General features: G+C 52.4%; 1 protein-coding gene across 2 annotated transcripts in view; it reads left to right on the forward strand.

Moving 5' to 3' along the window:
* The first annotated feature begins 2,367 nt into the window (after positions 1-2,367).
* The window catches only part of FAM20A (FAM20A golgi associated secretory pathway pseudokinase), a 49,082-nt gene continuing 39,331 nt past the window's right edge, over positions 2,368-12,118 (forward strand). The window contains exons 1-2 of one of the 2 annotated variants that reach the window (XM_072781030.1): positions 2,500-2,689; positions 2,915-3,003. In XM_072781030.1, coding sequence (XP_072637131.1) covers positions 2,600-2,689; positions 2,915-3,003 — 179 coding nt within the window. In that variant the 5' untranslated portion in view covers positions 2,500-2,599. Of the gene's footprint in view, positions 3,004-12,118 lie in introns of both variants that reach the window. The other variant, XM_072781029.1, reaches the window with a different exon arrangement.

Genomic DNA, 12,118 nt, shown 5'->3' on the forward strand with positions numbered 1-12,118 from the left:
CTGCATCTGACCGGCCAATCCTGCTCCTAGGATATCCTGTCTCCACCTCAACCTCATTCACACTTAACATCTGACTTCCATGTGCAGTTTTACCCTTGACCTTGATAGAGCAGGAGAAACGTGCTTAGACAATCTCTGATCAAGTTAGAAATATTGTTTCCTGAACTGAGGCCAGACAACAGAGTCTACTAAGGGAGCGTGACCCCATGAGCAGGGGAGAACCGAGTCACGAGATAGTGATAGCTCCACGTCCATGTCCTTTGCCAGCCCAGAAAAATGCACACCAGTTTGCCACAGAGCTAGTGCAGATCCTGCACCCTGGTCAGTGCCTGACTTCTTCACCCCCTGGCCATGATGCCCGATCTAATACATCAGAAGTTACAATGTTTCTCAGAAATTGGAGATCAGGGGTGTCTGAGGGCCCCAGTCAGTTGAGCAATCAACTCTTGATTTGGGCTCAGGTCATGATCTCAGGGTTGTGAGATCGAGCCCCATGTTGGGCTCCACACTCGGCAAAGAGTCTGCTTATTCCTCTCCCTCTGCTCTTCCTCTCCTCTCCGCCCCATCCCCCACCACCTCTTCTCATAAATAAATAAATAAATAAATAAATAAATAAATAAATAAATAAATAAATCTTAAAAAAAAAAAAAACTGAGGACCAGTTAAAATTTGATTCCAGATAAAAAGAAGGAGCTCATCCAACAAGCCCTACAAATGCCCACCACCAGACCCAGCAGAGTGAAGCAGATGGCAAGAGTATCATCTTGGGGGTCTCTCACTTGGACTGGACTTTTAGGCCACGATGTGCTCTGGAAAGCGGTCCCTGTCTGACATCCCCCTTTCCCATACTTTATCACTTTTGTCCTGCTCATAAATAGTATCTAACTTAACCCAGTGGGCTACAGAAACCAAGAAGCTGTGATATATCTAGGAAACGCATATTTCACAATTATTTACCAGGTCCTGGGGTCTGTTCCAAGCACCGGGGTAGGTCCTAAGGGGTAGGTCCTATTATTGTCTTCAGTAACAGATGGGTGGATGGCAAAGACCATAAGAATCTCCCACCCCAACCACAGGGGAGAGACCTCTGATCTGAACCCACAAGCCAAAGTGTGTCTGAGGATTCCTGACTCCAGCAAGGAAAGTGGGCGGTTAAAGAGCACAATTAACGTACATGGGCAGCTTCACTGTCTGGGCAGGCAGCTCATGGCAAAGACGCAGTGGTCTGAGCCCTCAGCAGGGCAGGGCGGCCTCCCTCCCCAGACCTGCGCTTCCCTCCCCCGCGGTTCCCCCTTAGGTAGAGGAGCCAGGTGTTCAGGCCTGGCCTGCCTCTTCCCCCAAAGGGAAATGAGGTGGGGGAGTATAAACGACTTCACAAGCTATCCGGAGAAAGTCTAGCATGTGTCCTCCCGTGATTCATTTGGGTGGACTACTTTCCCACCAAACTAAATGCAAAAGTTCAGAGTCGGTGATTGGGAGGCCCCTCCCTCCTCGAGTGCGGGAGAAATTTCCTCTTCGTAAAAGGGCAAGCACAGTTGGAACCAAACTCCATCCAAACAGGAAATCACCAACATTCTAGGTAAAGTCGGGGCCTTCCTTTTAAAGGACAAACTTTTTTATTCCTTAAGCGGGTGTTTCCTCGGCGCGCTGGGCAGGTAGTGGCTGTGGACCTAGTGTGTGCCCCGGGGGGCAAGGGAGGAAGACGGGAAAGACAACACACACACACACACACACACACACACACACACCTGGCAAATCTTACAAAAGAAAGACTTTCGGGGGAACTGTCTTTTTTCTAAAAAAGAGGAGAATGAGAATAAAAGGTGGCACAGACACAGGCGCACACGCGCGCACGGGCACGCACACACCCTGAGTCCCCCCGCCCGCACCCCCCCCCCCCCGTGCTGGGACTGAGCCCCCGAGCCGGAGGCCTGGGGCGAGGGGGATGGGCGCGCCGAGCGGCCCGGGTGACAAGGTGCAGGGGCAGAGCCCGCAGCGGCCCCGGGAGTTGGCTGGCGAGCTTGCGCCAGAGGCAGGTGCCAGCTGCGAGTGGGCGGAGGGGCGGGCGCGGGGCCAGGCGGGGGAGGCCCGGCGTCACCTCTGCCTCTAGGAGTCGGGCGCGCAGCAGAGCTCGCCCGGAGCCGCCGGGGGGCACGGGCGTCCCCGCCACCCGCAGGAGGAGCCGCGGCCGCGGTCGCCGCCGCCGCCCAGCGACAGCATCCTCTGGACAGACGCCCCAGGCTCCGCGGCCGCCTCCCCCCGCCCGCTCCCCGCGCTCCCGCCCCCCGCCGCCCGAGCGCCCGCGGGGGGGCAGCCGGCACCCGCGCCCCCGGCCCTTCCCTGCGGCGGGCTCCTGGCGGGCGGCGCGGGGACAGGACACCAGGTGCGGGAGGCAGGGCCCGGGAGGCACCGGCCCGGGGTCTCCCCTCCGCGCGGAGAAGGGACGCCCGCCAACGCCGCGAGCACCCCCCAGCCCCGCGCCGCGGGTCCCCGGGTTCAGGGGCGACACCCCTCAAAGGGGGCACGGCGCGACCCCGGCCGGCCCTCTGCGCCCGGCGCCCTCCCGGGTCCCCGGAGACGCGCGCGCCCCGGCGGGGCCATGCCCGGGCTGCGCCGGGACCGCCTGCTGACCCTGCTGCTGCTGGGCGCGCTGCTCTCCGCCGACCTCTACTTCCACCTCTGGCCCCAGGTGCGGCGCCAGCTGCGGCCCCGGGAGCACCCGCCCGGCTGCCCGTGCGCCCGCCGCGCCGCGACCCCCGCCCCGGCCCCGGCCCCGGCCCCGGCGCCCGCCTCCCCGGCCCCCCGCGCGGCCGCGCGCAACTTCTCCCGAGCGGGGCCCGGGACCGAGCGGCGGGGCGGCCGCGGCTCCAAGCTGCAGGCCCTCTTCGCCCACCCGCTGTACCGCGACCCGCAGGAGCCGCCGCTGCTCGGGCCGGAGGACCCGCTCCTGGCCAGCCAGGAGGCGCTGCGGTACTACCGGAGGAAGGTGGCCCGCTGGAACAGGTGAGGACCCCGCCGCGCCCGGTCCCCACCCCGGCCCCCACCAGCCGCCGCGCACCGCAGCGTTCAGCCCCGAGCGCATCTCAGCGGGAGAAAAAGTTTCTGTGCGGGTAGCACCGCCAAGAACTGCCCCGGCCTCCCCTCCCCTCCCCTCCCCCCCCCCCCGGAGCCCCTAATCCACTCCTTGGCCCCACTTCTGTTCCCGGCGCCGCTGCCCCCTCTGCTTTCTCCTTGTCCCCACGTGGGACCTGGGTGGTTGCGGAGCGCGTTCCCAAACAGCCCAGCTCCAGAGCCGGTTTCAGTTCCGCACTTAGCTTTGGACCTGGGTGCCTTCCAGAAAGCAATGCTACTCCCCTGGAAACCCAGCTCATTCTCTTGACTTACTCCTCTGCCCAGGTCAGAGATCACAGGAGGTCAGCTGGGGCAGAGAGAGTAAGTCGTTCCTACCCCCGCCCCCCCCCCCCCCCCCGTTCTATTTAAACCGTGGCTGTCCCCCTGGTCGGTGCTCTAACTTTGAAGGTGGTTTTAGTTAGTGTTGTGGTAATTGGGGCTGATTTGGAGCTGACGATTGATGCTTTCACAGAGGAGATAAAAATCCACCTGGGAATTTTTAAGATCCAAAGCAAAATGTAGAGGGGGGGAGGGTGGAGGGGGGGGCAGAAAAAGACCCAATCTATTTAGGATTCAATGAAGAAGCTATCTTGGTAAAAAGGGTGGGAAGGGAGGTGCTTTGGAGAGGAGGGAATAGTCAATACTGATATTCCCCAGCGAATGACAGAGACCTTCACATGAGCTAGAATTCTGTTTTGAAGTACAGACTTGTCTAAATATCACTCACATCCAGAGTTCATTTTGCACCACACCCATCACTTTTCTTAATAATACAAGAGATTTCAAAATGAGATGTCATCGGATGGTTTTAGAGTCCCTGCGGAGGATGGGTAGACCATAAATCTCGGTGGAGACTCAGTGCTAGCCCAGTTTAACTGTTTGCTCATTCTTCTGCAGTCCTGAGACCGGCTGTGGCTTGAGAGAGGGAGGACTTTGGGGGGGGGGGGAAGGGTGGAAATGGGGAGCTATTGGCTGAACTCACTGTGGTGGATTTCGGTTGCAGCTCGGTGGCCGATGGCTTTAAGTTAGAAAGGAGGTGGCTCTCCAGTGCATTGCTAATTGCGTGGGATAACAAGGCAGTTTGGGACGGCTTCTCAGACGCTGTCATTTTCAGCATTACCTTGATTTCACCAATAACACGGGCGTCGGGATCAATGGACTAGGAAGTTTTGCCCTTAGAAAATTGTCTGTGCGTCTGTTGAAGGTTCGAGAATGAGGGGACTGTGGAGCAAAGTCACTTGCTTTTGTAAATGTAGATCAGCATTCACGCATTCACATTTCTGCGGCCTTCAACTTCTTAAGGTTACCTTGGTCCTGAAGGAAAGTCCGGGGGGGATTGTTTTGCCAGAAAAGCAAAAATCTTTCTCACCAGCGTGTCCTACAGTCGATCTTGAGCTTGATTTCTGCACCATTATGTGTCACAAAAACCCATGTTACTACCCAGAAATGATTTTGGTCGTTTCACAGAGGGTCAGTGGGGGCTGCTCACGTTGCTGTGTTCAGAGGCCACAGCGTAGTTTCGCGCGGTTGGTTGACTGTGACAGTTGTGATATTGTATTTTCCTCTCCCTTTGGATACTTGAGGTCCCGAGTGAGGTTTCGGGGCTGTAACAGGCGAGTAAGCTGCGCTCTCAAGTGTTGAAACTTGACCTCGGACGCAGAGAACACCTACCCCCACCCCACCTGTATGGCGAACGTCAGCAGGATGATGCTACCTAGCGTAGGCGTAGGCGTTGTTACCTATGTCAGGGTTAAAGACGGAACGTGGAAGACTCAATAGCCAGTGTGAATGTGAATCACGCCCAGGGTTCTATGGTCAGAGGTAAGTCACTCGTTACCTGAAGCGAGGTGGTGCCCTGGTGAATATTCAGCGCAGGGAGGCATCGATGAAACCCACACATCTGCCACTATGTGCTACTGCGGCTACTCTGGGCCAGGGAAGCCTCCAGAGTTCTGTGCGGACAAATAATTAGAACCGACAGCAAAGGAAGAAATAGGGAATGACCTTACTAATTGTGTATCTCTTGCACGGACGAGCCCTCCTTGTTTGCAGCCACAACCCAGCCAGTGTTGAAAAACTAGACATTTATACACCTATACGGTTGCCATCATGCCAATAATTACCTAACGTTAAGTGTTATCGAAAATAATTGTAGCGGCAAGCCATCGGCCCCACCAGGGGAGTTTCAGGGAGTGAGCTAAGCCAAATCAGCATTCTTCACCACTCGCCCAGAAGAGACCATCAATTTGAGTAATTTTTTTTTTTAACCACCACACTAATAAGTAATGGTTTGAAGTCGGAAGGTGGCTTTCTACAACGTGAGCTCGTGACCAATAAAAGGTAGGTAATGACCTAGTTTCTCCCCCCACCCCCACCCCAGCACATTCCTTTCTGATTTCAGTGCAAGATGGAGCTTGGACATTGATTTGGGACATTTCTGGTTTGGGATCAATATTTGCTCATTGTAGGTCCATGTTGGGCGAAGTTGAAATGCGAAAGATGCATCGTGTGTCGTGTGGACTGTCTTGTGCTGTCTGACACTCGGCCACGTCTGCGAACTTCCCTCAACCCACTGTTTTTCCCTCGCATCCTCTTCCTTCCTCCCTCAAGACGTAACCAAGTGTGGCACCGTCCGAGTTAAAAATGCAATCAGGGAAGTGTTTCTGTCAGGTTGTTGGTCGCTGATCGCAGCGAGCGAGACAACGCCAGGCTCCATCAGGCGTGATGACATGTGTGGCACCTGTCTTGAATAGTGAAAAGGAGACAGCAGAAGGAGCGAGGGGAGGGTGTAGACTGCAGGACTTCAGGCCATAAACCAACCAGCCAGATGAGGCCAGATGAGGCCTTTTCCTTTCAAAGTAATCATGGAAAGCAGAGGCTTACCTGGGGCACAGGTAGCTGCTCACCTTGTTGCTATTCTCTGCCTCCTAGAGGCTGGGCTTCCTGGGTTTGTGGGCTGGGTTTCTTCTCTGCCCACAGGCCGCCCAACATCTGTCCTTTGACATGTCAGAAGTGGTCCAGCTTGGCCTGGCCCTTTGCCCTCTTATCTTTCGTTGGCTCCTCTGTAACCCTCTGGTCTTGATAGGCAAGGTCAAACAGGGTCATCCCCCCTGGTGTCGAAACTCCAGCAGCTAGCACACACACGCGAGTCCCCTACTCTTTGCTTTTCTTCCTTGACATTTCCTCAGGTATCAGGAAGGTTGTATTTTCCTACAATTATAGCTTCAACATTTCTCAGGAGCATGTATGTGTGTGTATCTGTGTTTTTCCCACCAGCCCAGAGACAGGAAGCACCTGTCTTTCCCTCTCCTCCTACCTCCTTGCTGTCACCGAAAGCAAGCCGAGCCCTGAGTTGCTCTTTGAAAATCACAGCAAAGAGACTGGGCAGCTTTTCAAAAGTGACAGTTGTTTAAGGGGAGTAAATTGGCTCAAGTTTTTTCCGGGGAAGCTTTGAGAAGATCCAGCAGCAGAGGCAGGGATAGGAGGGGTGGGGGGCAGTGGAGAAGTTGCGGGAGAGATGAAAAAGAAGTCAGCTGGAAACGAGAACTGTCTGGTCTGGGAGGTTCTGAAGGCAAAGCTTCTTCCCACCATGGCATCTGTGGAATGAACAATACAATCTCTTTCTTCTCACCCCCTCCGTCTCCCTGCACCTGTACCTCTTTGTCTCTTTCCTGTTGGTCCCGTGCTGGCCCCAGACCATGTGGAGCATAGACTGGGAGCAAGCAGTTCAGCTCACAAGGCAGATCAGTGTCCAGGTTCTCCCTCCTGGATGGAGGCCACTTGCCTTTCTCCCAGAGTCACCAGGGCCTTGGCCCCTTGTCGGATTCTTTGGCCCGGGATGCTAGGCTAAGAAAGGAAATGGCCTCCTTCAATCTGCAGATGGACCTTGACCAGACCCATGTGTGCTTGGCAGAGGGAGTGGGAATCCTAACTCCCATTTTTCTCTTCCAATTAGAGCTTTGCTTGGCTGATCTGGGAAGAGCTATTATTTTAGCGGTTTCTACATCCCTGGACTTGTAGCTGGAAGAAACCTCTGCACTCTTCTCTGAGCCACAACTCCAAACAGATGGTTTCTGAGAGGGTTAATCCAGAGGCCTTTGGGGGGCCCTTCTTCTCTGTCATTCCAGAACCCAGTCTTTACCACCGTTATTGCAGCAAAGACTTACATCAGGGAGGGTAGTAGTGATGTCCATCCAAGGAAGACAGGCACTTCCTATGTCCAGTGATATCAAAACGAAGTCCCACGGCCAAGCACTGGAGGCATGTTTGTCAATGGTTCCCTTAGTCCCAACCCCAAACACCTCCTTTCATCATCCAAAGTTCTCAACAGTCCTGGGAACTCAACTGGCTAATTATTTGCATGCAAATCCCCCTACCAGAAACATGCTTGACCTGGTCCAGGTACCTCCCATACATTTGCTAACTTGGGCTTTATAGTTTCCTTAGAAGTAGGGGCATGTGGTAGACAAAATTCCAAGATGGCCCCATTAGATTCCCAGCCCTGTGTACACACACCTTCTCCTCATTATTCAACCAAATTCTAACCGAGGTACTGCTGTAAAGGGATCTTACAGATGTCATTAAACTCCCAGATGAGTTGACCTTGAGATAGAGACATTATCCAGGTATGTCTGACCTAATCACAGGGGCTTTTAATTTTATTTTTTATTTTTTTAAGATTTTATTGATTTATTCATGAGAGACACACAGAGGGGGCAGAGACATAGGCAGAGGGAGAAGCAGGCTCCCCATAAGGAACGTGATGTGGGACTCAATCCCAGAACCCCAGGATGGTGCCCTGAGCTGAGGCAGATGTTCAACCACTGAGCCACCCAGATACCCCTCACAGGAGCCCTTTAAAGGGGAGGAGTTCGGGGGTGCCTGGGTGGCTTAGTTGGTTGAGTGTTCAACTCAGTTCATGATCTTGGGGTCCTAGGATTGAGCTCCATGCTCAGCAGGGAATCCGCTTGAGGATTCTCTCTCTCTCCCTCTCCTTCCACCATTCCTCTTGCTGGGGCACACACTCTCAGTCTCTAAAATAAATAAATAAATCTTTAAAAAAGAAAAAAGCGGGATCCCTGGGTGGCACAGCGGTTTAGCGCCTGCCTTTGGCCCAGGGCGCGATCCGGGAGACCCGGGATCGAACCCCACGTCGGGCTCCCGGTGCATGGAGCCTGCTTCTCCCTCTGCCTGTGTCTCTGCCTCTCTCTCTCTCTCTCTCTCTGTGACTATCATAAATAAATAAAAATTTTTTTAAAAACTTAAAAAAAAAGAAAAAAGAAAAAAGCAAGGAGTTTTCTCCAGCTGATGGAAGAAAAGGAATTCATAGATTCAAAGAATGATAAAGATCTGATGGACCATTGCTGACTGGAAGATGGGGAGGGCCACGTGGCAAAGGACACTCAGGAGTTAAGATTGTCCCTTAGGCGACGCCAGCAGGGAAACAGGGACATCAGTCCCACAACCACAAGGATATGATTCTGCCAACAGCAAGAATGAGCTCGGAAGCAGATTTTTCCCCCGAGTCTCTGGACAAGAACTCAACCTGGTCGACAGCTGGACATCACCCTTGCAAAGCTGGTGCGGAGAGCACAGCTGTGCTGCGCTGGCCTTCTGGCCTCCAAATTCTGTGAGCTAACAGATGGGTGTGACTTTACGCCACTAGGTTTGTAGTAGTTTGTTACACAGCAATAACAAACAAATACAGTGCTTCTGTTTATTTCATTTCACAGAGGATACTGGGGACAAGAAGGTTGCATAACTTGCCTTCCGAGGTCAGGCAACTAGCAAACCACAGGCAGGCTTTGAACCCAGAGGGTCTGGCTCCAGAATGCATGCCCTAACCATCAGCTCCACCACTGTGCATCCTTTGAGGTCCACAGGCCCTCTTTCCCTCTTCTGGAAAGGCTTTCCTAACTACCTCCACCCACTCTGGTCCCTCCCTGACTGTATGCATCCTCTCCATATAATACCATATTATTTTTTATGACTGGACACCATCCAGTTTCATGGTGGCTGTGTGAAGCTCCCTGTGAGAATGACTGGCCACTTGCTCCTGGCATGAAAAGCCCCCAGATAGCCCATGGTCACATTAATATATCTGCTTCATGGTTTCCCATGGGGTGGGGGCGGGGGGAGCCAGAGTAAATATCCATGAAACAAATAATTGGGAACAGACAACATCAGGATTTGGGGGCTGTTAGTAAATGGCTTGTTATCTCCTATGAAAAAAAAGCCTCAAACTAAAACAATCCCAACTGTAAAATCACCCCACTGAAGGGGTGATTTCTACTCCTCCCTCTGAAGGTCTAAGACAAAAACCACCCTACTTAGACATTCTGAAATCCGAATCTGGGGTGGGTGTTCTCTTAAAATAAAATAAATTAAATAAAATAAATAAATAAAATAAATAAAAATCTTAAATAAAATAATAAAATAAATAAATAAAAAATAAATCTTAAATAAAATAAGCTTAAATAAAATCAATTTGGAAAAAAAAAAAAAAAAAAGAAAGCCCTGAAGGAAAGTTGAGAAGGTGTCAAGTGCCAGGAAGAGGGAATTTCCTTAGCTTCCTGCACTTTCTGAGGAAGAGCAGCCAAGAAGTTTGCATGAAAGCAAGTGGGAAACACAGAGATCCTAACTTCGCCAGAGCAATCCCTGTGCTGCCCCCTTGGCAGATGCTGACCTGTGTTTTTCTTGTGATTATTCATTAAGCGGGAGGCTGACAAGAGCCTGTGGGTTCTGCTGAAGTAGGCTTGCATGTGGCCGAAAGCCCAGTGGGGATACCATTCTCAACAGCTGCCACTTGAGTGGAACAGAAGTTACCAGGCAGAGGAGCATCTGTGAACCTGTTGTTACAGGCAGGCACACACATCTATGCCTGATGAAAACCACAGCGAGGAGAAAACAAAAAAAGGGGGGTGGGAGGGGGAGCTTAGCTCTGTCACTTGGCAGCGTGTCCTATGGTTGAAATGTGAAATCAGGACAGACGGGAGTTTGAGTGCCGTGGCGATGCTGGCATCCAGGACTTCCAAGGCCAGGCACCAGGGGCGGCCAGTGGAATCTGGCTTGGGCAACAGACCACGCTAAGAATCAGAAAAAGGTCTAATTTATTGGATCCCCTAATAACAGACCAGTTCCATTTGGGAAGCCGCAGGGAAGCAGAGAATGGTGGAGGAGAAGCCAAGGACCTGTAATAAAATTCAGCAAACTATGGAGAGTAAAAGAGAAACTTGAGAAGCGTTGGCAGCGGGGACCCAGGGACTGAGAAGCTGGCCCGGGAAGAGGTGGAATTTTAGAAAACTTGGAAGACATGGGCGGGTTAGAAAAGATCTCGGCTGGCAGAAGGAAACCAGGGCTGTCTGGCCCTGGGAAGCCAAGCACCGCGCTCAGCTAGCAAACCTGCCATCAGAGCCTGGGCAAGCTTGGTGGGTCCCAGGGAAATCTGTCCGATGATGCTGACCCAAATGGAATCTGCATGCTGGGACAAAGGGTCTCTCCTGGCCCGCTCCAGTGACCCGCAGGGCCTCTGTCTCATCAGTCCAAATGGGAGTTTGCTATCTCTGACTCATTTTCTTCCCTGGCTGAATAGTTGCAAATCCTGTAGGAACCGTGCATTTATCTGCACTTCACAGCTCAGCTCGTGTTTTTCAGCTCTGATGCAAGAATGATGCTCAACCAGGAGCGGCTTTTTGTGCAGTCAGAGGCACAAGGCAGAGACCAACCACAGCTTCACAATCAAATCAAGCCCCTTATCAACCACGGGTCCGTCGCGGGGCATCTTTCACAGGCTCATTGGACCCCACTGAGTTCAAGTGATGAGGTCTGTACTTAAATGTGATGCCCCCCCAAAAAAGTGATGCCAAATTTGCATCCTGAGCATATGCTTATTTCCCCCAAGAAATAGCTTGTTAGTTCCAAAAAGTATACTTTGGTTTCAAGTGACAGAAACCCAGCTCAGAGTAACGCGGGCCAGAGGAGGACATGCGGGGACTCCAGGAACCAAAACTCAGTAAAGGGCAGCTGTCCTTTCTGTCTTCCTAGTTTCAATCCCCGCCCCCCCGCCACTGCAGAGTCAAGTCCCTGCAGCCCTAGGGCCGGAGGGATAAACGGGTTTCTCCCAAGTTCAAAAAGAAAGATTCTGAGCTGAGATGCTGATTGACCCGGTCTGAGAAAACAGGGGGGCCAAACAGGGCTCTGATGGGTTCACCCTTGAAGGGGCGGCCCACCCCTCAACCAATCACAGATGCCAGGGGGCGGAGCCATTGGAGACTTCTTTCTGGGCAGGTGGCTCAGGATGGGGAAGAGCAGTCCTGGAAGTGGGGGGGCTTGGTGGACGGACAGCCTGCGGGGATCCTGGAGGAACTGCCCTGACTAGTGATGCTAGAACATTTCTCAGCTTAAGCCTAGGGCACTTTCTGACTCCTGTAGACACTGTTCTGGAGTTTTAAGACTTTTTTTTTTTTTATTGGCATTTTTTTTTATTGGAGTTCAATTTGCCAACATATAGCATAACACCCAGTGCTTATCCCATCAAGTGTAATTAAGACTTTTTAAAACGAAATTCAAGGGTGCCTGGGTGGCTTAGGTAGTTGAATGTCTACCTTTGGCTCAGGTCATGATTCCAGGGTCCCGGGATGGATCCCCACATCAGGCTCCACGCTCAGTGGGAAGTCTGCATCTCCCTCTCCCTCTCCTTCTGCTCCTCACCCCCACTTGGTCCTCTCTCTCTCTCTCTGTCAAACAAATAAAGTCTTTAAAAAAATAAAAATAAAAAATAATAGCAAATTCATTGATAACACATTCCTAGCATGTGCACACTTTTTACACCAACCACTAAAATCCTCTCAAGAAGACAAGCATCTTTATGTATTGGGGCTTACATCAACTTTACTCCCTTCCCGGGAGAGTCCAAAGAAGAAACTGATGTGGACACAGCTCATTCACAGGCTCATTCATGTCTCTGTCTCCTGAGAAGAGATTCCACTTGGAGCCAAGGTGCCTGTCC

The sequence above is a fragment of the Canis lupus genome, chromosome 16 (assembly GCF_048164855.1).
Source record: "Canis lupus baileyi chromosome 16, mCanLup2.hap1, whole genome shotgun sequence".
NCBI classification, from domain to species: domain Eukaryota; kingdom Metazoa; phylum Chordata; class Mammalia; order Carnivora; family Canidae; genus Canis; species Canis lupus.